The following is a 24112-nucleotide window of genomic DNA, read 5'->3' on the forward strand; positions in this document are numbered from 1 at the left end:
ATCTTTGAGGCCAGAGGAAAAATCGGGGATGGAATGCCACTAGAGGTTAGATTGTGTCCTCTTTGAGGCTGGGATTTATCAGAAGACAGAGGGTGGCTATTCATTACAGGCTTAGAGTTATCTTGCAAACCTTCCATTGCAGGTGGTGTTGTCCTCAATCCAGCCTATTACGGCATGCCTGGCCACACCAACATCATGATCCATGAGGTGGGGCATGTTCTGGGACTCTACCATGTCTTCAAAGGGGTCAGTGAAAGAGAATCCTGCGATGACCCCTGCAGGGAGACAGTGCCGTCCATGGATACGGGAGACCTCTGTGCCGACACGGCTCCCACTCCCAAGAGTAAGCTGTGCCAGGACCCAGAGCCCACCAATGACACCTGTGGCTTCACTCACTTTCCAGGGGCTCCATTCAGCAACTACATGAGTTATACAGGTACCACTACAGTGCTGATGTGTTTATTAAGATTACATGGGAGTCTTTGGGAGCTGGGAGGGTGGAGATGTGGAAATTAGAGAGGATTATCAAGCAGGCCTTCATGCTAGAGAGTTGAAGTGTATTTGTCATGACATTTTCTTTTTTTTTTTTTCATGTCATGTCTTTGAAGAACTTAAAGAAATACTGAGATATTAAAGGTCCTCGATGACTAGATTCTCTTCCGCTAAAAATTAAAAGAAAAACACTTCTGTCTTGAATAGTTAAAAGGGGAGACAAAGCCAAAAACTGTCTCGAGAGCCCTTTGACTTCTAGAACTTGGTTATCTTTCTTCTTTCACACATTCTTAGGAACTGACTCTGAAAGAGGGTCCAAAAGTGTGTTAGGGAAAGAGGTTTCTGGGTCTTTGTACTATTTTTGAAGTTGGTCAAAAAAGATGGCCCAGGTTAATTTTAAGCTCAGAGTTCCTTTTTAATTTATGTCATTTTTTAAAAAGTATCAGATTATCTTCTTCCAACACTAGCCAAGGGCTGATTCTTAGCTTCTCACTGTAAAAAATGGTATTTTCCTGGCCCTGGGAACAACTCTTGTCTGTTTTGGTTGTCTTGGATTATGCTTCTTCTTCTTTTCATACCTTCCCTGTTGCTGTCAAAAAGTAATACTAGTCCTTGTCTCCTGATAATGAACTTAAATTTATCCCTCACATTAAGGACTGGTCTGCTGTGATGACTTATTCCTGTGGTGAAGGAAGGAGGTAGTTTTTCTATAAGGTCCAGGGGCTTGTTCCGTGATAAGTTTTAGAACTATCAAAAAAAAAAAAAAAAAAAAAAAGGAAAGGATACATTTCAATAGCCTGGCCCTTGAAGGGAAAAAAGAGTGGTAAGCTGGTCTGTCTGTGACCTATCAGTATATGCTTATCTAAGTCTCATTTTGGTGCATGATTCAGGTGCATCAATTCATAAAGACCAGCATCCTTGCCTCCCCCAGCAAGTGCACAGTGGCCCTTGCCAGGGTGCCAGGGCAGAGAGACCACACAATGACGTTCAGAGGGCAGAGCTATTCAGGCTCCACCTTTGAGGTGGGCAGAGGAAACATCTAAGAAGTAGGGGGACTGTTTGGTGCACTTCCATGGAAAAAGGCCTGGAATCTAAGATAACTCCCTTTCTAACTCTATGACAAGTATACCTAATAGGAAATGTTGCCAGCTCCAAAAAGAAGCTGGGGAATCACCATTCCCAGTCCTGCTGCCCCTTGACTTTTTGGCTCTCTCTCCCCTTGAGCATCTCCACCAAATACTAACTAACCTTGGCCACAGTCCCTGGGCATAAAGCAGGTGTCTGCAGCTCCACAAATGTTCATGAATTAAAAAGCCCATATGCTGAAACACTGCCATCTTGTGGTTTCCTGAATAAGCAATATCAGCTCAGAGCAACCGGATACCCCAGGGCAGGTGTGAATCTCACTCTGGCCCAGCCCAACATCAAGGTAAAGCATCAAAGTGAACTTGCTTTGGAGATAAGCAGGTGCTCTTCTCTGCCTTCTCTTCCCACTTCCAGCCTAGATACTCTCCAGAAAAATCTATCCCTACCTTGGTGCGCTTTGCAGGTTAAAACCTTTTTTGTCTCCACAGATGATGACTGCACTGACAGCTTCACCCCGAACCAAGTGGCCCGAATGCACTGCTATTTGGACCTTGTATATCAGCAGTGGAGTCAAAGCCGAAAGCCCACCCCCATTCCCATCCCACCTGTGGTCATCGGGCAGACCCATAAGTCCCTAACCATCCACTGGCTGCCTCCAATTAGTGGAGTTGTGTATGACAGGTAAAGAGTTGCTGGCCATGGGGGAGCTGGTACCTTTCTCGGTGGCATTTCTTATGAAAAAGGGGAATAATGTGAAGTTTGGAGAACCCCAGTTTGGAATTATAAATGTGCACCACTGCTCAGGGCTGCCTCCGCCATCCTGCTCAGTGCTCATTTCCTTAGCAGAGCTCATGGGGCTCTCAGAGTAAGCCAATGGTGCAGTATGCGTGCCCACACCTTGGTGAGGGGCATAACGGATATTTCCTTATGTCACATCTGGTGGCCTTCTAGGAGCTCTGAAGTGGTTCACAAATGTGATCATGATGACCTGACAAAACTGAGATGGTATCTGCCACCTGTTGTGGGTCAGCTGTCCCTCCTGGGCTAAAGGAGGTACAGGGTTTTGCTACTTGCACCATGGCATCTGGAGGAAGGGAAGTGAGGTGTGTTTCCTCCAAGCAGTTCTGGGGGTGGGGGGCCAGCTACTCATTGCCACAAGCTGTGCATCGGGGCTTACCTCCTCCTGTGGGCATTTCTAATACCTTCTCTGCCTCCTGTTATGCCCCATGCCACCCAGCTTACAGCTACCATCTTGTGAAATTGTCATCCTCTGTTCACCTTCCTGTCTGCCCCACTCAACTGGCAGTTCCTTGGGGCAGGACTATTTCTTGTATCATGGTCTCTTGGCCTCCCACCATAAACACCTAATACAGGTTTATTGAAGAGGATCATTATACCTAAAATTGGGCATAATTCATCCTTTGCATATTGTTTTCATAAATACAGGAACAGTATTGTGAAAAAGAGAGAAGTTAGGAAAAGGATAACATCTGACAGTTGGTGGGAGAATGGGTAAATGTGGTTTAACTGAGAAGGACCAGAACCCCACCCATGACCTGTGCAGACCCTCCGCTTTCAGAACCTGCCAGTGTATTCTAAATAACAAGAGGGGGCTTTCGTCCTTTTTGTCCTTCTATGCATGAAGCATTGTGAGGGGTCTTTTGCCTGCCATTGTCTTATTTAGTTCTTGCACTGAGCCCAGTCCCTGTTGTATAAATGAGGCATCTGAGGCGTAGGGAAGCACAGGGTGGCTAAGCCAGGACTCCATGGTTAAGTGGAGGTAAATTGGGGGCATCCCCTGGAATTTCAGAAATGGGGAACATGGACTAGATTATTTATTTGAATTTAGAGCTTTCCCCTTTCACAGGTAGATAGCTCCTCTTCTGTGTGTCACAGTTCCCTTCTGAGTGTCAGGTCCCAGCTAAGGAGAAGGAGTAGAATGTCCCTGACGCATGTCCCCATGTACTCCAGCTTTGCTGAAAGCCTGGGAGAGGGGACAGGGAGAGACAAGGATGGGAGGAGGCAGGCGAGTCATTTGTCAAAGTGGCATTCCCAGCCTTCTGGGATCTTGGCCCCTGACCTTGATACCTTGAGGTACACTTAGTGCGTGACATCACTTGGACCCCACAATCCCATAGAGCAGTTTCGATTGTCATCAGCAGCCAGGCTCTCATGGGCTCCCTTTGTGAGTCAGCATACCTCTATGTGACGGCTATAAGAGTCCTCTTCCTGCAAGTGTGACCTTGTGCAGCTTTGGTTGCTCTGGCTGAACAGCAGCTCCTCTGTGGGCATGTGCAAACCCCACATCTTACATCCGTTTATGTAACACGTGTAAACAATTTAATCTTTCAATTCTCTCTCTGGTACAAACGTTACGATAAAGCAGACATCAGGGCTGGCTTGCTGCGAGTCTGTTGGCAGAAAAGGCTGCAGTTGGCTTCCCTTTCTCAGTGAGGTGGGCTACAGTGCTGAGGCCTCCTGACACGTGTGTCGGGGAGAACTCACGTCACATACCCAGCGATTTGTGTCATGCTCGGAGTTGTGTTTACTGCTCCCCAGTAGGTATTTGGAATCCTTATGTCAGAGAGGAGCCCAACCACGCAGTCAGCAGCGGCCCCGGAAGAGCCAAGTACATCAGGGAAATGTGGTTTGGAGTTGTGTCCTCACTTGAAGTGAGTGCTGACTGGGGGCAAGGGGTTGGAGTTAACGACACCTTTTCTTTGCCAAAGTACTGGACACTTGATGGTGTTTGGGAACTAGCTCAGAGGAATTAAGAAACTTGTTGTGACCGTAGGCAGTTTACTTAATCTCTCTGAGGCTGAGTGTCCTCATTTGTAAACAGGGTTCTTACAGGGATTAGAAATTATGAAAAGCACCTCGTGGAAAAAATGCCAGCTATATAGGCTGCTTAATAAATAGGAGCTGGCAGCGTAATTATTACCCCTGTTTGACAATACCCTTTTCCTCTTATATTGCATGATTTTGCTTTTCTCTCTCTACTTGTTGAGAGACTTTGATTTGATGCCTCTGTTTGCAGATGTATCATTCACAATGGGGCTTCTACGAACTATTGGGGTGTAAAATGTAACAGATATATTGTACAATGCGGAGAATATAGCCAATAGTATATGATAGCTGCAAATGGAGTGTAACCTTTAAAAACGAATCACTGGGAGTTCCCATTGTGGTTCAGTGGTAATGAGCCTGACTACTCTCCATGAGGACATGGGTTTGATCCCTTGGCTTGCTCAGTGGGTTGGGGATCTGGAGTTGCCTTGGACTGTGGTGTATGTCACAGATGTGGCTCAGATTTGGTGTTGCTGTGGCCAGCCCTGGAAACTTCCACATGCTGCAGGTGCGGCCCTAAAAAAAAAAAAAAAAAAAAAAAATTTGAATCACTATGTTGTATACATATATAACTCATATAATATTGTACAGCAATTATACTTCAATAAATGAAAAAAATCTAAGTATCAGCAACAGTCCTCATCAAGCGATTTCCTGTTTTTATTTGGCTATTGCTGTCATTACGTCTTCAAGATATCATGTTTGATGAGCTCTTCATAAATGCATTAATAGCCTCAAGGATGCCATAGAAGGAGCTCTCACAGAGGGACGGCTGAGGCTAGTCCTTGTCCTAACTGCTGGGCCTAGAACAAATAGACTCCAGCCTGAACCTGCTCACAGGCAAAGGAGAAGGAATGGGAATGGGTGTTCTCAATGCCACGAATCAGTGTCCTAAACCTGGAGCCAGAAGGGGAAGTGGGTGACCGGGGTAGAGGTTGCTGACCATTCAGAGGAGTCAGGCTACATGCCACTGCCAAAGTTAAATTTGCATGGATCTTGAAGGATGAGTAGGAGCTTGTTGGAGAAGCTTGGAAAGGCTATTTGGCAGGAGAAAGAACAGCATGTTTCATGGAGCTGTGTGAAGGATGTGGTATATTTGTGAAGTGGCAATTGGTTCTTGTGATGAGGACATAAAATAGAATTCATGAAGGCCCTGAAGCAGGTAAGGCTGGAGCTGTCTTCTGAAGGACCTTGAATCATGGGAAGGAATTTAGAGGTATCCTTATAGGCAATGGTGAGTCACGGTGCCTTGTGGTTTTATGACTTTTATTTTGTGGGTGTGATTAAAAGTATAAAGTTAAAACAGAAGACCACATATAGCTAATAGGTTTACTGCAGAACACAAGGAGCCTTTGGATGACTTATTGAGAGTCCATGTAGAAGTTGTTTCATGTTGAAAGATTCGGATTGTAATTACTCTGTGTTGACTGTTCCTAGGATAGAAGCCCTCTTTCATCTCCACAGGCCTCCTTTATGACTTAGTTAAATTCTTCTGCTTCATAACCTTGAGATTTTCATGTCACTATGAATTTTGCAAAGAGGGGGTCTATACAAGAAGGAAATGAGTTGAGAAATAGTTGTGTTGCCAGTAACCCCCTAGGGCCTCACCACCTATGGCCATGTCCCTGCCCTGAAGGTCTCCCGAATTTTATGATCCAAATTCATCTGATCTCTTCTCCCCATCTTCACCCCTCCTTGTTTTTCTAGGGTCCCAGGCAGCGTGTGTGGTGCCTGCACTGAAGATGGGACATTCCGTCAGTACGTGCACACAGCTTCCTCCCGGCGCGTGTGTGACTCCTCAGGTTACTGGACTCCAGAGGAGGCTGTGGGTAAAGGACCATGGCTTTTTCATTTACACCTTGGTGGCCATTGAGAATGGGGGCGGAGGTCAAGTGTAGAGTGGTGGCATGGCATGAAAAAAAAGGTAGCGTGTGTATGTGTGGTTTGCTGGATATCTCCAGGGGCCTGGGTATGACTCTGCTGACCCGTGCCGAGTGTCCCATGTGTGCTCTGTGTGGAGGCCCAGTGGCTGTGGTGAAGCAGAGGTCAGCACGGAGGACAGAGGAATGGAGGACTCAGGGGGTGACTTCGGGATGAGAGATGGGACAATTCAGGCATGTCATGTTGCATTGCTTCCTAGTGCGTGGAGCAGTCTTGCCACATGATGGCGTAAGCTGATCTCTCACTCCCTCTATCAGGAGGCTAATTCTCCATTAGCCTCACGTAGCTCACCCCCACCCACACAGACACTAACTGAGCCAGTCTGGGTTGTGGGGGTGAGGTGGACGAGGTGTTCTAAACTGATGGTTCTCATCTGTGTAATTTTATGAGTCTGTTAATCACCGGTACTGGTCATGCTTTGGATGTGATCTAAGGTAGGCTCAAGGAGGGGGGAAGTGATTTTAGCTATCCTTTCTCCTGTCCCTTCCCCAACTTCTCAGTGACCTAGTCACTCATATACATCAATCAGAGCCTCTGACACCAGCGAGAGAGTGAATGGCATCCCCATTGAAGTCCAGAAAATGCTGTTGACTTGAGTTTCATTCAGTACCTTCTTATGAGTGGCTTGACTTCTTCCATCATTACCATCTTAACTGTTTACCTAGTCATCATCTTTTTTTTTAATATTTATTAATATTCCCCAAACTACTCAGTAAGATGTGTTGGACATGGTCCTATTTGAGTTAGTTTGCAGTCTTGACGGACAAGAGAAAAAAAGGTCTGAGTCTACAGTCTCCTCCTTGGGTTCCCATTTACTCAAATGACAGGAACCTTAAGGAGGACTCTGAAGAGAGAGACACTTGGCTTGATTGATCGTATAGGACTATTTTCAAATGGGTTTTCAGGGAAGAATGGAAAGTGACTGTAAAATTTACATTGGCACTGTGGAGGACTCATTTAGAGACTGGCATTTCATAAAAGGCCATTTTTGTGACAAACAGTTTGTCCTGTGCTGGTGTTGTAATGCCTATTTGACTCTCTGGTTCTGCTCTTTTTACTTCTTAAGTCTTGGAAAAATTCCAACTTATCTGGTAGAGGTGAAAGGAATTACAAGTGCTGGGTTCTAACTCCTATATTGTGTCTCCAGGCAAACCAAATCAACTATTAGGGCCTCCACTTTGTGCTTTAAACATGAGATCACATTAAAAACTTCCTGACAGAGAGTGCTTCTATTGAGTTGATTTCCCAGGCTTTTACTCTGTTAGTCTTTGGGGATGAATATTGGAAAATACTGGTCTTCCTTTGCTCTGAACAGGTGAAGAACCAAGTCATATTTTAAATGAAAGGAATTGAATCCCAGGCAGAGCAAGCAGAAACACATTTATTTGCAGATATGATCAAAATGTATTTAATGACACTTAATAAACACACTGACCACCAGCTACATTCTGAATGCTATGAGGAATTGAAAATCAAACCAAACATATCCCCTGCTAAAGTATCATCTTCTCGGAGAGAACGTCCCTAGTTCCATGGTCTAAAATAGTCCCCAACCTCACACTATCATTCTCTAGTCTCTCATCTTCCTTTATTTATCTTCTAAGATGGCATCCACCACTTGGAATTTTGCTGATACCTCTTTACCAGTTTATTATTGCACCTGTCACCCTGTGGTAAGATGTATGAGGGAAGACCTTTATCTCTCTTGTTCACTCCTCTATCTCCGAAACCTAGATTAGTGCTAGGTATAAAAGAGAAGCACAGTCAATTTTTGTTGAATTAGTGGATGAATGGATTTACGATACAGGGAAAATAGGGACTATACAATACACACATTTGAACTTCTTTCCTCTGGGTCTTGGAACCTTATTTTCCAAATCTGGAAAGGCTAAATCATTCTATTTTTGCCAATGTAGTTTGCAGATATGTCTATGGAACATTGTATAGATCTTCTACCCTAACTTAGTAGTTAAATAGTACTTACTTTATAAATGAGGAAATCGAGGCTTGGGAAGACTGGCCACAGTCACATAGCTAATGCACAGCAACAGTTAGAGCCTAATGACTGTTTCCCAATTTAGCAATTTTCTTTTAATGCCCCTCATGTGATCGAAGATAAAACCACCTCGTATAGCTTATTTCTCCAGAACTGACCTTCGTGTGTTTGTGGTATTTGATTTTTCACCATTGTGTTTTTTACTTGGCTACTGAATCCCCCCTCCCCATTTTTTTCCACTCAAGAAGTGTTTTTATTTCCTGCCTGCATTTTCCTCCATGTTGTGATCTCCTGGCTTACTTATACTTGAACTAAAAGGGAAGTTTCAGTGTATGGTTTTACAGTTTGGCTAACAGTCCATTGAAAGAACTGCTAAGGTGTGATCTTAGGGAATCAAAGTTTTGTAAAGAGCCTAGTTAGGCAGTGTTGCAACAGACTGAAACATTGGCTTGATTGATAAATAGAACAGGGCTGCATTAATTTATCATAAAGTATTAACAAACTAAGTACAGATAATTCTCCTCTGCTCAGGGATCCTTTAAGCTCATGACTTCCCCTAGCTGTCTGCATCAGCCTCCTGTTCCACCTGGGATCTGGGTCACTCCATTCCCATTGCCATGCTGGGTTTCTCTTGTTAAAAGGCACCGTGGAAACATAATTTGAAGCATATGCATTTGGATTGTTACACCTTTGTCTCCAATGATACTTAAGATCTAAATTACTAAGCTGTGCTGCTTCCATAAGAATCTACTCCAAGTGCTCTTTCTCCTCGTTCTTTCAGGCTGTTGATATGGGTGACTCCTTTTCAGATTTTTAAAAATGATTCAGTGAATTTTATTCTATTTATCAACCATCTTCACAACTGTCATCACAGCCTAATTCATTTTCAGATTCCTGATGCCTCTGTGTCTCTGCTCATCTCCCACAGGGCCTCCAGACGTGGATCAACCCTGTGAGCCAAGCTTGCAGGCCTGGAGTCCCGAGCTCCACCTGTACCATATGAACATGACGGTCCCCTGCCCTGCAGAAGGCTGTAGCCTGGAGCTGCTCTTCCAGCACCCAGTCCAAGCCGACACGCTCACCCTATGGGTCACCTACCTCTCCATGGACTCCTCCCAGGCGCTCTTTGACACAGAAATCTTGCTGGAACACCAGGAGTCCGTGCACCTAGGCCCCTTAGACACTTTCTGTGACACCCCACTCACTATCAAACTGCACGTTGATGGGAAGGTCTTGGGGGTGAAAGTCTACACCTTTGATGAGCGGATGGAGATTGATGCGGCTCTCTTGACTTCTCGGCCCCACAGTCCTTTGTGTTCTGGCTGCAGGCCTGTGCGGTACCAGGTTCTTCGTGAGCCCCCTTTTGCCAGTGGCTTGCCAGTGGTGGTGACACATCCTGACAGGAAGTTCACAGATATGTGAGTTGGGCAGGAGGGCTTTCTAACCCAAGGGGCTTCTGGAAGATTTGGTAGTGGGTTTTGCTTTCTTTTTCTTCATTTTTTTTTAAACACTCTGATGTGTATTTATTTGGAGAAGTGTTCAGAATCTCAGAGGGGGTTTTATTCTGAAAGGGCATCCCTGAGATGAAGAAAAGCATTTTCCAAAAAGGAGCAAGCAGGTGTTACAACTGATGATGCCATCATTATGGTTATGTAGAAAAGAGCTTTGTGTGGGGCTGAAAGTAATTGCCATAAATAAGTTGATCCGAATCAGATACTCCTCTTGGGTGACACAATCTACTTTCTGATGCTTGCTGTAACTTTTAAATAATCTGCCACAGCTCCTATAATAGTCAAAGGCCATGGTCAGCTCTTCCATGGCTAAGCAGAGAAGCCAAGGGTCCTACAGATACTAGACTTAGTTTCATTTCTTGCTCCCCCATCCCTCTCTTTTTCTTTCTCTTCCAACTCTCCTCTTTCTCTTTCTTCTGTTCCTTCAACATTTATTAACTTGTGAAGTGCTCCCGGCCCTGTGTTCTCAGAGGTGGGGAATATAGACCAAGATACGATCATTGGCTTCACGTGTCCAATGTGTGGAGCAGGAGGCTGGTCTCTCCAAAAGAACTCTCTTCACCTCACCATTTTCCCCAGAGACTTCCCAGAGGGCAGAACTCAGGGTGAAACAAAAGTTTTACCAGAGGTGCTATCTTGGTTAGTTTTTGCTGTGTTAGAAATCACAAAACGTGGTGGGTTAAAACAACAAACACTATTTTCTCATGGTTCTGTGGGTTGGCTGAATGTGCTCATCTGGACTGGTTTGGCCAGGGCTGGGTAGCCCCAGATGACCTCATGCACATGTTGGAGGCTCAGCTAAGATGCTGGCATGGCTGGAAGGATGAAGTTCTCTTTCCCCATCATCTCTCCTTTTCTAGGAGGCTTTGCCTGGGCTTGTTCTCATGGTGGTAGACGGCTTTCCAGAAGCAGGGAGGGCAAGTCCCCCCCACACACAAGCTTTTCAAGCCTCTGCTTACATTACTCATGCTGTCATTCCACTAGCCAGAGCAGGTCACACAGTCAATCCCAGATTCTGAGGGAGGCAAAATCAATCCTAAATTTTGATGAGAGCAACAGTAACATCACATCCCAGCAGGGCAGGCGTCTGGGGTGGGAAGGATTTATGGCCATTTTTCAGTCTGCCACAACTACAGATGATTAGAGAAAAGTGTTCATCTTGAAATCTGCCACATTTTTCTTCCCGTATTTGCTCTCCGAATTAGAACCGGAAGACAGTGAAATGGTCAAAACGCTCATGCAAGTGGGAGGATAGATCATGGGATGAATTTGAAATGAAAAAAGAAAAAAAACTTTTTTGAGTTTCTTTAATCAGGCAATTAAAATACTTGTTACACATACACACACACGTAATTTGATACACATACACATAAACTTGCAGGTCAATAATATCCCATTTTATAGATGCAAGAACTAAAGCATAACTTTAATTTGGCTGAATAGAGCTACTAAAGGGCAAACTAAGGACTAAAATCCAACTTTCCAACTGTGTCTCATTTTGGTTCCCTTTGCTTAGTAACACATCACCTTTTACAAACTCAGATCCTTGGAGGTTGCGCTACCTGCTGCTGAGTTTTCTCCCCAAGGATGTAAACACACCCTGAGGCTTCCTTCCAGTTCTTTCCCAGCCACAGAGCAGTGTAAGACTTTTATGCATGGCTGGGTGAGAAGTCAGACAGAAACCACCCTGTGAAAAGGAAGCCATCAGAATTGATTAGGATATAAAACTGGTTTTGCTTTTGAAATATCTGGCACTCTCCTGAGAAGATTGCTTCCCTGCAGAAAGCTAATTTGGAAATTTAAAAGTCTTTAATATTTAGGTGTCTTTCCTATTAAAATAACTCAAAGCCAGCACAGAGGTATTTAAAGGTGTTTTTGAAACCCCACGACATTTCCCGTTTGCTGGTTGCAGCGTCAAGCGAAAGAGTCGAGGCTTGTGGTTGAGTTGAGTGTGTTAAAGAAGAGAGGGTCTTGGCAGGAGATCAGTGGGCACCACTTATGTTGGTTCCAACAGCCCTTTGAGATCCTGTTCCCCTAAGGGACATGCACCCTAGCTTGACTTTAGCGATAACTTTACCAATTAGGGCAGGCCCTAGACAAAAAATTCAGTCGAGGGTAGAATTTGTCTTTGGAACCAGCAGCCCCCTCCCTTCTTGTGCCCCTTCCCACTTGATAATATTCAGTCTCTTATTTCTCCACTTGATCAGTGCGCTGGGCTCTGGATAGCGTCTGGTAAACTCCTTCCATCTCTGGTGTCAATTAAAACTATTCTTTGTTTATATGTATTTTGGAGGCTTGGAGGTGGGGAGTAATTTAATGCATTTCCAACTGTGGAATTTCTTGCACCCCAAGAATCATGACATCAGCTGTTCTCACCTCCTTCTAGGAGAGAATTGCTCTTCATCCTAAGCATTCAGTCTCCTCAAGACAAGAATTCTCTTGAGAGACAAAAAATCTGGGGTCCGCAGACCCAAGAAGGGCCTTGCTGAGCCCAAACTCTGAAGCTTTCATCTTAAGTGTTTTTGATTAACTCAGTGACACACAGGACTATCAATAGTTTTTCAATCGCTGGGGGGTGTATGTGTGTGTGAGTGTGTGATAAACATGGTAAAGATTCACCTGAAATACCATCCCCCTAGAATGGGCAGGACTGTTAGTTCAGTGTTAATTCAGCAAGTAATATTTTGTTCATTCACTATGTGAAACATAATGGGAATACAGAAATGAATAGGATTTCAAACATTCTGTTGCTCTCTAAGATTATATGTCCTGAACTTTGTTTCAGACCATGTGGCATATATTTAACATTTATATTCCCTGTAATACTAAGTTTAAACTTTTCCAAACCTGAAAAGGACCCAGGACGTGCCCCACCTCCTGCATGTTGTGGTTACAGCCCTTTGGTTTCTGCAGGGAGGTCATACCTGGACAGATGTATCGGTACCAAGTTCAAGCTGAAGCTGGAGCAGAACTAGGAGAAGCTTCACCTCCTCTGAGCCATATCCATGGAGCTCCTTACTGTGGAGATGGGAAGGTTGCAAGGTGAGGACATGCTGGATGCCTGGGAGTGTGTGAGTGAGGGCTCCCTGTCCTGCTCAGGCCCGGAGGCCCAGCCTCAAGTTTCAGTTCAATGGGTTTTTGGAAATGTAAGGGGCAAGGCACTGTATGACTCTAGTATTAAATAAATCTAGGACCTGTGATCTTGAGAGGTCACACACATCTCTGAATAGTTAAGGATAGGCTACTTTTATTTAGAGTTCATCCCAGATTATTGGTTGGGTGTTGGGGCTGATTCAGAGAACAACCCCTAGGCAGTGATTCAGGGAAGGAATTCGTGGTGGAGAAGTTTACTTGCCAAATGATGCTAAGAGAATGTGAGGATGCCTTCTACACGAGTTGCCTGTCCTATCCTACTAATGAGCTGTGTGACTGGAGGAGGATCTGTGTAGTTGTCTGAGCTTCACGTTCTCATTTGATCCCTGGAAGACCTGATGGCAGTCTAATTTCCAGCTACTCTATAAAATCACCCAGGTAAAAACAGAATCACTCCTTTGATTTCTTAATATGCCATGTTCCTTTTTCTGTTGCCCTTTAGTGATATCCATCTAGAGAACTAATTCATTCTGGGTTGCCTGGGACTTGCCCAGATTTAGCATTGAGTACTCCCATGTCCAAGTGATCACCCTATATCAACCCATTCTGAACACTCATCCACCCTAACAGCTTTCTTATATAAAGCTTCTGGGAGGAGGATGCTGGAAGGCCAGGCACTGTGATTTGTCTCAGAGCCTGCATCCTAATACGATAGCTTATTTTTAACTTCCCTGATCAAGTGAAAGTACCTTATATCTTGAAGACCTAAGAGGAAACAATTTATAGCTTTTCTTGGGGATTCCATCCCATTGTTTAGGAATCAGTAAATATTATTTATCTTCTTAATCTTCTAAAATTCTTAAGCATTAGTGTAAGTCTATGCCTTTTCCTAGAAGTATAACACCACATGGTCCCAGATAAGGTGACTGAGGTCACTGTAATATCCACACCTTGCTGGTGTGCTGCCACCTTCTACCTAACCCAGTTTTAGCTTGCCACCTCTCCTCCTCCATCTCAATTAAATATCTCCCTGGGGATGCCTTGTGTATGCACAGAACAAATCTGGCTGTTGTTGATGTTTTCTGTTTTTTGGCTGCCTCATTTTAAGTCTGCTGCCCACTTGTTTTGGTGTTTGCAGGACTGGATTACCCAGACAGAGCCCTCCTTGAACAAAACACTGGGTCTCATGCAATAGCATCTGCTACAGGAGTCCTCTGATGGCAGCTCTGATGTCCTAGGAGGCCACATCTGCCTGGGGATCTGGGGCAGGGAGAGGGAAGGGCTCTCTTTCAAACCTGATATGGCACATTCTAGCCTGGGTTTGGAAACAGCTTCACCTATAGCAACACTTGCTTGGCTACTGGGCCTCCCTAGGTTCCTTATCAAAATGTTCCTTTAAATACTGCCAGCATTCCCTTTCTGGAAAGAGTCATACTAAGTTGTGCCCTCCAGCGGGAGCATATCTCTGCATTGCAGTTTTGTCTCAGGTGGAGGCACTCCATTACCCATAAAGCAAGAAGGAGGTATACAAATCATTTAATCTGCTGTTTAAAACTCTGAGATGTGTAGATTCATTCTAAGGGAATTACAGATCCCCCAAAAGTCATCCTCAGACACAGTTTAATATGTTTTTGTTGAAAGCTTAAAGTGTCACTTTGGATATCACTTGTCAATAATACAATCAAAACAAACACAACAGAGGGCCCTGAAGTTGTGAGTAGTATTTATTATTCACTTAGTAGTTGAGTATCTCGGGAGTTCCTGTCATGGCTCAGTGGAAACGAATCTGACTAGCAACCATGAGGACGCAGGTTAGATCCCTGGCCTGGCTCAGCGAATTAAGGATCAGGCATTGCTGTGAGCTGTGGGGTGTAGTTGCAGACTCAGATCTGATGTTGCTGTGGCTGTGGTGTAGGCCAGAGGCCATAGGTGCAATTTGACCCCTAGCCTGGGAACCTCCATATGCCACGGGTGTGGCCCTAAAAAGACAAAAATAAAATTTAGAAGTTGAGCATCTGAGTCTTTGCATTCAACATGGGAGCCACGTGTGACTGTTGAAGACTTTCAAATGTGGCAAGTGCAGCTAAGAAACTGAGTTTTATTAAATATTGAGTAATTTAAATTTAATTTAAAAACTGAAACTTGATTCAACTATTAGAAAACCTTTAAGTATATTTGGAACAACTTGGAACACAACTTTTTCAACTAGAAAATTTATAAAATCAAAATACAAATCAGGTGTTTGCATTGTAATGCTCTGTAAATGAAAAATATGCATCAGATTTCAAAGACTCAGTACACAGAAAAGAATGTAACATACCTCATTAATAACTTCTGATACTACATATAAAATGATAATATTTTAGATATATCAGGTGAGATGAACTATATAATTAAACCTATTTTCATGGCTTATTTTTACTTCCTTAATGTGACTCAAGGAAATTAATTGTATATATGACTCATTATATATGGCATTAAATGATACATAATATGCTTATTTTAATTGCCTAAACTTCAAAATGAATATGAATTTTAAGTTTCCCTAATTTCTTCAGTTATGTTGTTTTTTCATATCTCTTTTATCCTTTCTTCAGTTAAAAATAATTTGAAATGTGATTTTTACATGATTGCATTTATAGCATTCTTTTAATTCATTTTTAAAGCATTTTCATATCTAATTATTTAATTTTCACCCATCCCTGTGAAGAGGCGTACTTTAAATAATGGTTAGAGCTCTTATGTCTTGGATCTGAAAAACTTGCATCTACTGAGTCCATTATCTATGTGTCCATTTTAGACATGGTGAAAAGTCAATGAGAAAAAAATGGTAACCCTCCATTTTACAATAGACAAATCTAGGTTTTTTTCAAGGAGGCTGAACCCTAGTTTATCTGCCTTGTTCCCATATTATGTTCAAGGACCCCTCACTCTAAACAATTCAAATTTAGTTAACAGTTGTATCAGCATTTGAGCTTCAGAACAAAAATGACATTTTACTTCTCCCAGTATTTGTTACTCTACCTGCAATATATGTTAACTGCCACTAGGTGGTAGTAGAGTAGGGACAGGGACCCAAACCCTAGAGCTACCCGGCACTGACAGAAGGCAGCAATCAGGCTGCAGAGTCTCTTGAAACAGATTTCAACTCTACAAAATCCTAACGTTAACAAAAACTGTATCTAGGTAGAACCAAACAGTGACAAAATAAAGAAATACCAGATAACATAAATAGAAAACAAAACTGCACATAGACGAGCAGTTTTCCTCCTCACAAGATCAGCTTTTTAAAGATTTCACTCATTACGGAGTTCCATGGTGGTACAGCCATAACAGACCTGACTAGTATCCATGAGGACACGGATTCAACTCCTCGCCTCACTCAGCGGGTTAAGGATCTGTCGTTGCCATGATCTGTGGTGTACGTTGCAGACATGGCTCAGACCCAGCCACCCTGTGGCTGTGGCATAGGCTGGCAGCTGCAGCTCTGATTTGACCCATAGCTTGGGAACTTCCATATGTTGCAGGTGCTGCTCTAAAAAGACAAACAAAAAAAAAAAAAATGATTTCGGTCATTACAAGGCTGATAGATCTCTAGTGTAAGGCCGTCTTCCAGAAACACTGGCAGGACCCTAGTGGATCACCTAAAGATTCTAATCCATGAGCTACTTTTCCTATAAAAGCATTCTCTTAGCTCCTACTTCTTTCCAGCTTGCACTTTTTAATTAATTCAAGGAGTTTTAAGATCTTGAAATGATGGTAGCTAAACTAGGAAAATCCTGGTATGTATTTATGTATGTATGTGTGTATATATATGTATGTATATAAATAAGAATGTATACTTTTACCTTCTAGGAGCCTTGGAGAAGAGTGTGATGATGGAGACCTTTTGAGTGGAGACGGCTGCTCAAGGGCATGTGAACTAGAGGAAGGTTTCAACTGTGTAGGTGAGTTGAGGAGCACCTGCCTAGGTTATGTCCTTTTTTGGGAAGGTGTCTCTGTGTCTTATTTCTATGAGCTCTTGATATCCTGCAATGCATAGCTTACTGATAATAACATTTGATGTGTCTATTGTGTGGCTGGCACTATCTAATTGTTTCACATTTATGATCTCATTTAATCCCTACAATAAATATGAGAAGACTAGACAGAGGCATGGAGAGTTTAAATAACTTGCTTTCTCTTATATAGCCAAAAGTGATGATGTTGAGATTTGAACCAAGGAAGCAAAGCTCTAGAATCTACATGTTAAATCACTAGATTACCCTGCTTCCTAGATTAGTGTGATTAAGGATTAGTCTTGGATCTTCATGTCTGACATCAATGCCAGCTGAGGAGCACAATCACACAGATTCTACAATAAAAATTAGGGTAGGATACATTGTAAGCCAAAGGTAGTACAAGATATCTCTTGGTGTCTGTGTTTTATAGATAAGGTCATGAAGAATGACAGCAGATCGTAACATTTCTTAATCCTGGAGACTCCCTGGTAATAAAGTATAACTTGGTGGCCGGGATTCTACAGTATTGCCACACAGGAAGGCTTTCCAGAACACTTCTCCCAATTCAGAATAAAGCCATCAATAGGCTTCTTACTTGAAGGTTATTTTTCCACGCCCAAATGTATACAGTGCAGTGATGCTGTGGAACATATCCACCCATCAAACTTACTTTAAATAGCAGTGCAGTAAAAAATACACTAATGTTTCTAAATCTCAAGATAAAATAGATTATGACTGTACTTACATAGAATTTATCAAGCTATTAAATACACTACAGAACACACAAATGCCTCTGCCCTCCAGAGCAGAATAATAAAATTATAAAATCTTAGTAGTCTTACATCCATCCATCTAATAAAACATGTCCAGGATCCATCATACACTACAAGACCAGTAGAGGCCCTGATCCCGTCACGAGTCCCGCTTCCTTCCCTTATAGAAATCCGTTCCATCAGTTCTTGAGAGATGGACCTCTAGCTCTTGCTCACATGCATCTAGTAGTCAAGAATGCACCTTGAAAGAGACTGTTCTGTTTAAAAATGGAATTCTCTGTTATAAAATTCTTCTCCTCTTTTCTGGTTTGGAAACTGAGGCTCAGAGCATTTAGTGACTCATCCACAGGCATACAACAAGGTCTCTGCAGAGCCAGCCTGGAACTCAGCTTTCCTAATTCTTAATCAAGTGCTTTTTCCTTGCAATGAAACTACAGAGGATAAAAATTTTTTCCTGTTTTATTTGACTACCATTCAGATATTTGAAATGCCTCCCCATTATTCTCCTTTCCAATCCAAACATCCCCTCGTGTGATTAGGTTTCCAGACCCTTTCCTATTTACCCTAACCTGGCATGCTTCATGTGGTCAATGCCCAGAAAGGAATTCAATACTCCAGATGTGGTCAGGCTGCACTGAATACACTGAACCGATTACCTCGCCTCTCTGTACATAAGTATTTGTTAATGCCATCTCTGTTTGCATAATTTCTTTTTGGTAGCACATAGTGGGCCAATAATGGGGACACACACACTCACACTCTTCCCCAGTGCAGCTCACGTCTCATTTAACTTAAAAGCAGACTTTACTTTGTTTCTATCACATTTGATTCCATTAAATTTGGCTCATATTTCTTTACCCTCCAACTCCAGGAAGACTATAGCTAAATTATTTTAACTTTACAGGGAAAAGTTAAAATGATTATTCCATAGTTAGACATTTTTTTCAGGGAGTAGTATGCTCATAGAATGCTAAGCATTTAGTTCTAATCCATTATTTCTCAAAAGATTAGATTCGAAGGAACCATTGTAACATGCGTCTTAAAAATGGTCTGTTATTTTTACATGGATTTGATGAAACAGAGGTAAAAATGTTAAGTTCATGGTTAACACAAAAAAAAATAGAGACAGGAGTTCCCGTCGTGGCGCAGTGGTTAACGAATCCAACTAGGAACCATGAGGTTGCGGGTTCAGTCCCTGCCCTTGCTCAGTGGGTTGACAATCCGGTGTTGCTGTGAGCTGTGGTGTAGGTTGCAGACGTGGTTCGGATCCCGTGTTGCTGTGGCTCTGGTGTAGGCCAGTGGCTACAGCTCCAATTCAGCCCCTAGCCTGGGAACCTCCATATGCCGCGGGAGCGGCCCAAGAAATAGCAACAACAACAACAACAAAAGACAAAAAGACAAAAAAAAAAAAAAAATAGAGACAAAGCAAGAGGAAACAATCACTGAATTATATAGAAAAGCATATCATATACATACATATATTATGAATATATGTATCATAACATATGTATAGTAAAAACATATACTCATATAACCATATACATATATATAAAATATGTAGTGACATAAACAAAATATACATATTTATGCAAACGTGGGTATGTGTGTGTGTGTAAGAGAAATCATGGAAAAATCACTCTAAATACCTATATATCAACTTTGAGGGATTAATTTAGAAAGGCTATGGTTTTGATGGTTTTAAACTTTTGAGCAAGAGTTTAAAACCCCAAATAGGCTGGATTAGCAATGAGGTCCTGCTGTGTAGCACTGGGAGCTATATCTAGTCACTTATGACAGAGCATGATAATGTGAGAAAAAAAGAATCTGTACATGAATGTGTAACTGGGTCACCATGCTGTATAGGGGAAAATTGACAGAACACTGTAAACCAGCCATAATGAAAAAAAAAAAAAAGTCATGATATATATGTCTCAAGAACTAAGTCCTAAGAATAGTGGCTTATTCCTGGCAAGAGATAGATTTACCACAGAAGGGTCTTAGACTTGAAGAAATTATTAAGGAAAACTGATAATTATTAACTACATATTGATGAGCAACTGAAAAATTACTGGAACAGCCTTGTGGTGTTTCCATGAAGAATTTCTAATGAAAAGAATGATATAGTAACAGTTAATTTTAGTGATGATATTACCGTGTGTGTACCTGTGTGTTGGTTTATTTTAAATCTTGATCTTATTTTCATGTCCTACTATTTTAGGTAGAAATGGGGGATTAAAATCATACTACTAATATGGGTAGAAAGTATAATAGTATTTAATAACTGTCTTCATAAGTGCATCTCAGCTTTTTACATTGGAAGAAAGCTAGTTTGCATACATATAGTTAGTACAGGCTATTCACTCAGTAGAAGTTATCCTATGAGCATGTATGGAGCTTGTACAGAGGATGTAGCTTTCTTTACAAGCCTAGTGGTTTTTCTTATATATTTGTTACTCACTCGTTTTCTCTTGAGTCCCTCTGCCTCAGCTTGAGGAGTGTGGAGTAAGAGAAAGCCCCTGAACCTGCCCTCTCTAAGCCTGGCTCAAAGCCAACTGATATTGCCTCCACAACAAGGGAACTCCAGCAAGTCACTTAGAATCATGGAGACTCAGATTGTCTATTTATGAAACAAACAAAACATACATACCTCACATGGTTGTTATAAGACTAAAAGAAATAATAAGTGTGAAGCCACTATAAACCTGGGGCCCACATTGTCCATGTCAGAGCAAGTTGCATGGTTAGCTGAAGAAACAATTCAGCAGCTAAATGTAATTGAAAACAAACCCCTCAGATACTTTCTTTTGTATTTCAAATACTGTGAAGAGGATCCAAGTACACAACACATCATACCATCTATTTAAATTTCCTTTCTTCTTTTACTCTTCTTATATTGCCAGCTTCCCCCAATGATTCCTTAAGATTTCTTTCTATATATAGCCCACAGCTGCTTTTTTTTCTCCCTGTTCTTTCTCCCCCAATCCCACCCTTTTGTGTACTTTTTATTATATAAATGGATTTTACCACTCTCCCCATGAAAAAGTATCCTTCTTCTTTAAGGGTATTCGTGTGTGTGTGTGTGTGTGTGTGTGTGTGTATGTATTGTCTATATATTTGGGGTGGGCGTTAGACTGGTTGGTAATTACAGAATTCTCTTTAGCAGGCTGGAGAAAAAATGTAATTATTTTTATGTGACATATATAAAAACACCTTTTCAAATGTCACACAATGTTTCTTGGCAGGGGAGCCAAGCCTGTGCTATGTATATAAAGGAGACGGGATCTGTGAGCCTTTTGAGAAGGAAACCAGCATCGCAGACTGTGGCCTCTATACTCCCAAAGAACACCTGGATCAGTGGGCTACCCAAGCTTATTCTTCTCATGAAGACAAGAAGAAGTGTCCCGTTTCCTTGGTAACTGGAGAACCTCATTCCATGGTAAGTTAAGCCAGAAGAGAATAGAGTCAAAGCTAAACAAAATTGTGAAGTGATTTGCCCCAATGCTTAATAGGAGCTTACATTTTTATCCTAACTTTGACACCAAGTTTACTTCTTAATGAACTCAGAATAAGATCATGTTAAGTGAAAATGTCTAAACTAGCATTTAAATCTTGTCCCCTACCTTCACCCCACTTAACCTTCACTAGTTTTCATCTAGGAACCCTTGATCAATAGCTGACTTCAATGTACTCAAAATAGCTCAAAATTAAACTTACAAGTACAGAAATTACAATTGGGCTTTGTATTTGGAAAAACTTATTTTAAAAGAAAAAAAGAGAAGGCGTAAAGAGCCAGCATCCCTGAATGACACTACTAGATCTACCCATATTATTGCTAAGTGAGATGTGACAAGTCATTTAACCTCTCTGGGCCCCAATTTTTCTCATATGTAAAATGAGTGTGGTAATAGCTTTTCCATTTATTACAAGGATTTTTAATCTTTTTTAAGCCTTATAAATTGTATTACAAGGATCAAAGTAAAATTTTTTTTTCCTTTTTTTAATAATTTTTTTATTTTCCCACTGTACAGCAAGGGGGTCAGGTTATCCTTACATGTATACATTACAATTACATTTTTCCCCCACCCTTTCTTCTGTTGCAACATGAGTATCTAGACATAGTTCTCAATGCTATTCAGCAGGATCTCCTTGTAAATCTATTCTAAGTTGTGTCTGATAAGCCCAAGCTCCCGATCCCTCCCACTCCCTCTGTAAAGAATTGTTATTACAGAAATTCTGGAGTCAGTACTAAATATAAATCCATAGGCATACAATTTTCCATGACTATCTACCTAAATAAATAGGAGATCCTCTGAGAACTCTGAGGACTGACTTCTATGAATTATAGTTAAAAGAAGATGAGGGCTTTGGATTTGGAATACTATTGTAGATGCTTCCATTGCCAAACAGACTTTTCTGTTCACTATAACATAGGCAATACAGCTCTTTCAACCAAGGTAAGATTTAGATCTCGAGTATTTTAGACCAGGGATGAAATCATTGGATTTTAGCCTTGAGGAGACACCCCCAGGAGACTGAGGAACCAGCTGTGGTTGGTGCTTCAGTTCAAGGAACTCATCAGGGACCCTGGTGTTTTCTAGATTTCAGCTCCTTTCCATCCTTGGCGTGCAGCTTTCTTCCTCAAGCTGATAAAATGGCTGATGCTCCTTGAGGTGTGAAGTCATTATTTCAAATGGGAAGAAGGGGGAAGTTCAAAATAAAATAGGTGCATGTATGCTGTCTCTTTTTGTTGGGAAAATGGCAGCTCTTCTGGAAATTCAACACTACAGGCTTCCAGCAGCAGGCCACTTCAGCATCCTTAGCTGTAAGGGACCCTGAGGAGATGAGCATTTATTTTTTTTATTTTTTTTATTTTTTGTCTTTTTGCCCTTTCTAGGACTGCTCCCACAGCATATGGAGGTTTCCAGGCTAGGGGTCTAATCGGAGCTGCAGCTGCCGGCCTACACCACCAGAGCTACAGCAACATGGGATCCAAGCCGCATCTGCGACCTATACCACAGCTCATGGCAATGCCGGATCCTTAACCCACTGAATGAGGCCAGGGATCGAACCCACAACCTCATGGTTCCTAGTCGCATTCGTTAACCACTGAGCCACAACAGGAACTCGGAGATGAGTATATCTAACTGGATACACTGTCCTGTTCAACAAAAATTGGAGTTTGGTAATAAGAAAGAAAGGGGAATGGATATGGATAGACAACTAGCCATGCCTATCACACTCCTTTAGCTAATTCTGTAATCTTTCTCAAGAGTTCTGAAGCTCAGTGACAGGAAGCAGGAAACTTGTGAGCTAGTGTCAGCTCTCTAAGGTGGCTTTTAGTCTGGCCTGTCTGTCTTCTCCCGGAGAAGTGGGAGAAATTTCCTTGAGTTTCTCTTTCTTGGTTCCTTTACCCAGCTTAGTGCCTCCTTAACTCAGTAGCCTCACTCCTGGGGCCAGTGAATCCTGCCTGATAAGGATCAAACCATCATCCTGGACAGGCTGCCCTGACTAATCCTAGGAGCAGTTGACTAAAATGTGCCAGAACTATTTGCTGAGCAAGATCCCTGGGTCAGCAGTAGGCTGAGTGTTGGCATGTGTTCTTCTACCCCGCAAAGTTATAGCTTGAGGCTGACAGACAGCATGGAGACATTCATTTACATCGAGAAAAGTTTTCTGCTAGTAATGTGACCACTAGGCATTCAGAAAGAGAAAGGAACTGTTTTGAGTAGGCGAGTTTCATTGTCTTTACTTACCTCTCACCCTCCACATTTAATTTTTGGTTGAAATTGCATTTCAGATTTGCACATCATACCATCCAGATTTACCAGAGCAACGTCCCCTTACTGGCTGGTTTCCCTGTGTCACCAGTGGAAATAGACTTCAGGATGAAGGGAATAAGCAGCCCAAAGGTACCCTGGAGAGAGAGAATGAGGTTTGGCTCAAAGTAAGTGGCCCAAATGGTTTTTTCGTGAAGGCTGTGGATAGACTGTGTGTGTGTACATGTGTGTGCATCTGTGTGTGTATAAATGATGCATTGAAATGGCTTGTCAGGAAATTTCCTTTTGTCATTCAAAGATTTTATATTTTTCGTTTATTTTCATCTCTTTTGGAATGTTGGACTTTACAAATAATCAGTTTATCAAAGTGTAGTATATGCACAGGAAAGTGCAAAAATCAGAAATTCACAGATCAATAAATTTTTACAAGGTACACATCCTCTCTCACCACCACGCAGATCAAGAAATAGAACATTAATGTCACCCCAAAAGGCTCTCTCATTTGGAACGACTAGATCATAGTTAGGCGGGTGACTTGCTTTCATAGATAATCCCAAATGATTTTCCACTTGGTTGTACTAATTGATACTCTCCC

General features: G+C 42.1%; 1 protein-coding gene across 6 annotated transcripts in view; it reads left to right on the top strand.

Annotated features, from left to right (window-relative positions):
* PAPPA2 (pappalysin 2) overlaps positions 1-24112 on the top strand; it is a 522663-nt gene that overhangs the window by 366439 nt on the left and 132112 nt on the right. For all 6 annotated transcript variants that reach the window (XR_014816258.1, XM_084977645.1, XM_084977647.1 and 3 more), the window contains 8 exons: positions 143-436; positions 2067-2259; positions 6133-6254; positions 9291-9780; positions 12787-12915; positions 16822-16913; positions 20983-21176; positions 23538-23684. Coding sequence is in view for 5 of the 6 variants with exons in the window: in XM_084977645.1 (XP_084833771.1) it covers positions 143-436; positions 2067-2259; positions 6133-6254; positions 9291-9780; positions 12787-12915; positions 16822-16913; positions 20983-21176; positions 23538-23684 (1661 nt within the window). In the remaining variant the exon portion in view is untranslated. The remainder of the gene's footprint in view (positions 1-142; positions 437-2066; positions 2260-6132; positions 6255-9290; positions 9781-12786; positions 12916-16821; positions 16914-20982; positions 21177-23537; positions 23685-24112) is intronic.

Source organism: Sus scrofa, chromosome 9 (genome assembly GCF_054392235.1).
Source record: "Sus scrofa isolate SSC_HxYL_T2T_F1_AM1 chromosome 9, Sscrofa_HxYL_maternal_Yorkshire_Landrace_v2.0, whole genome shotgun sequence".
Lineage (NCBI taxonomy): Eukaryota > Metazoa > Chordata > Mammalia > Artiodactyla > Suidae > Sus > Sus scrofa.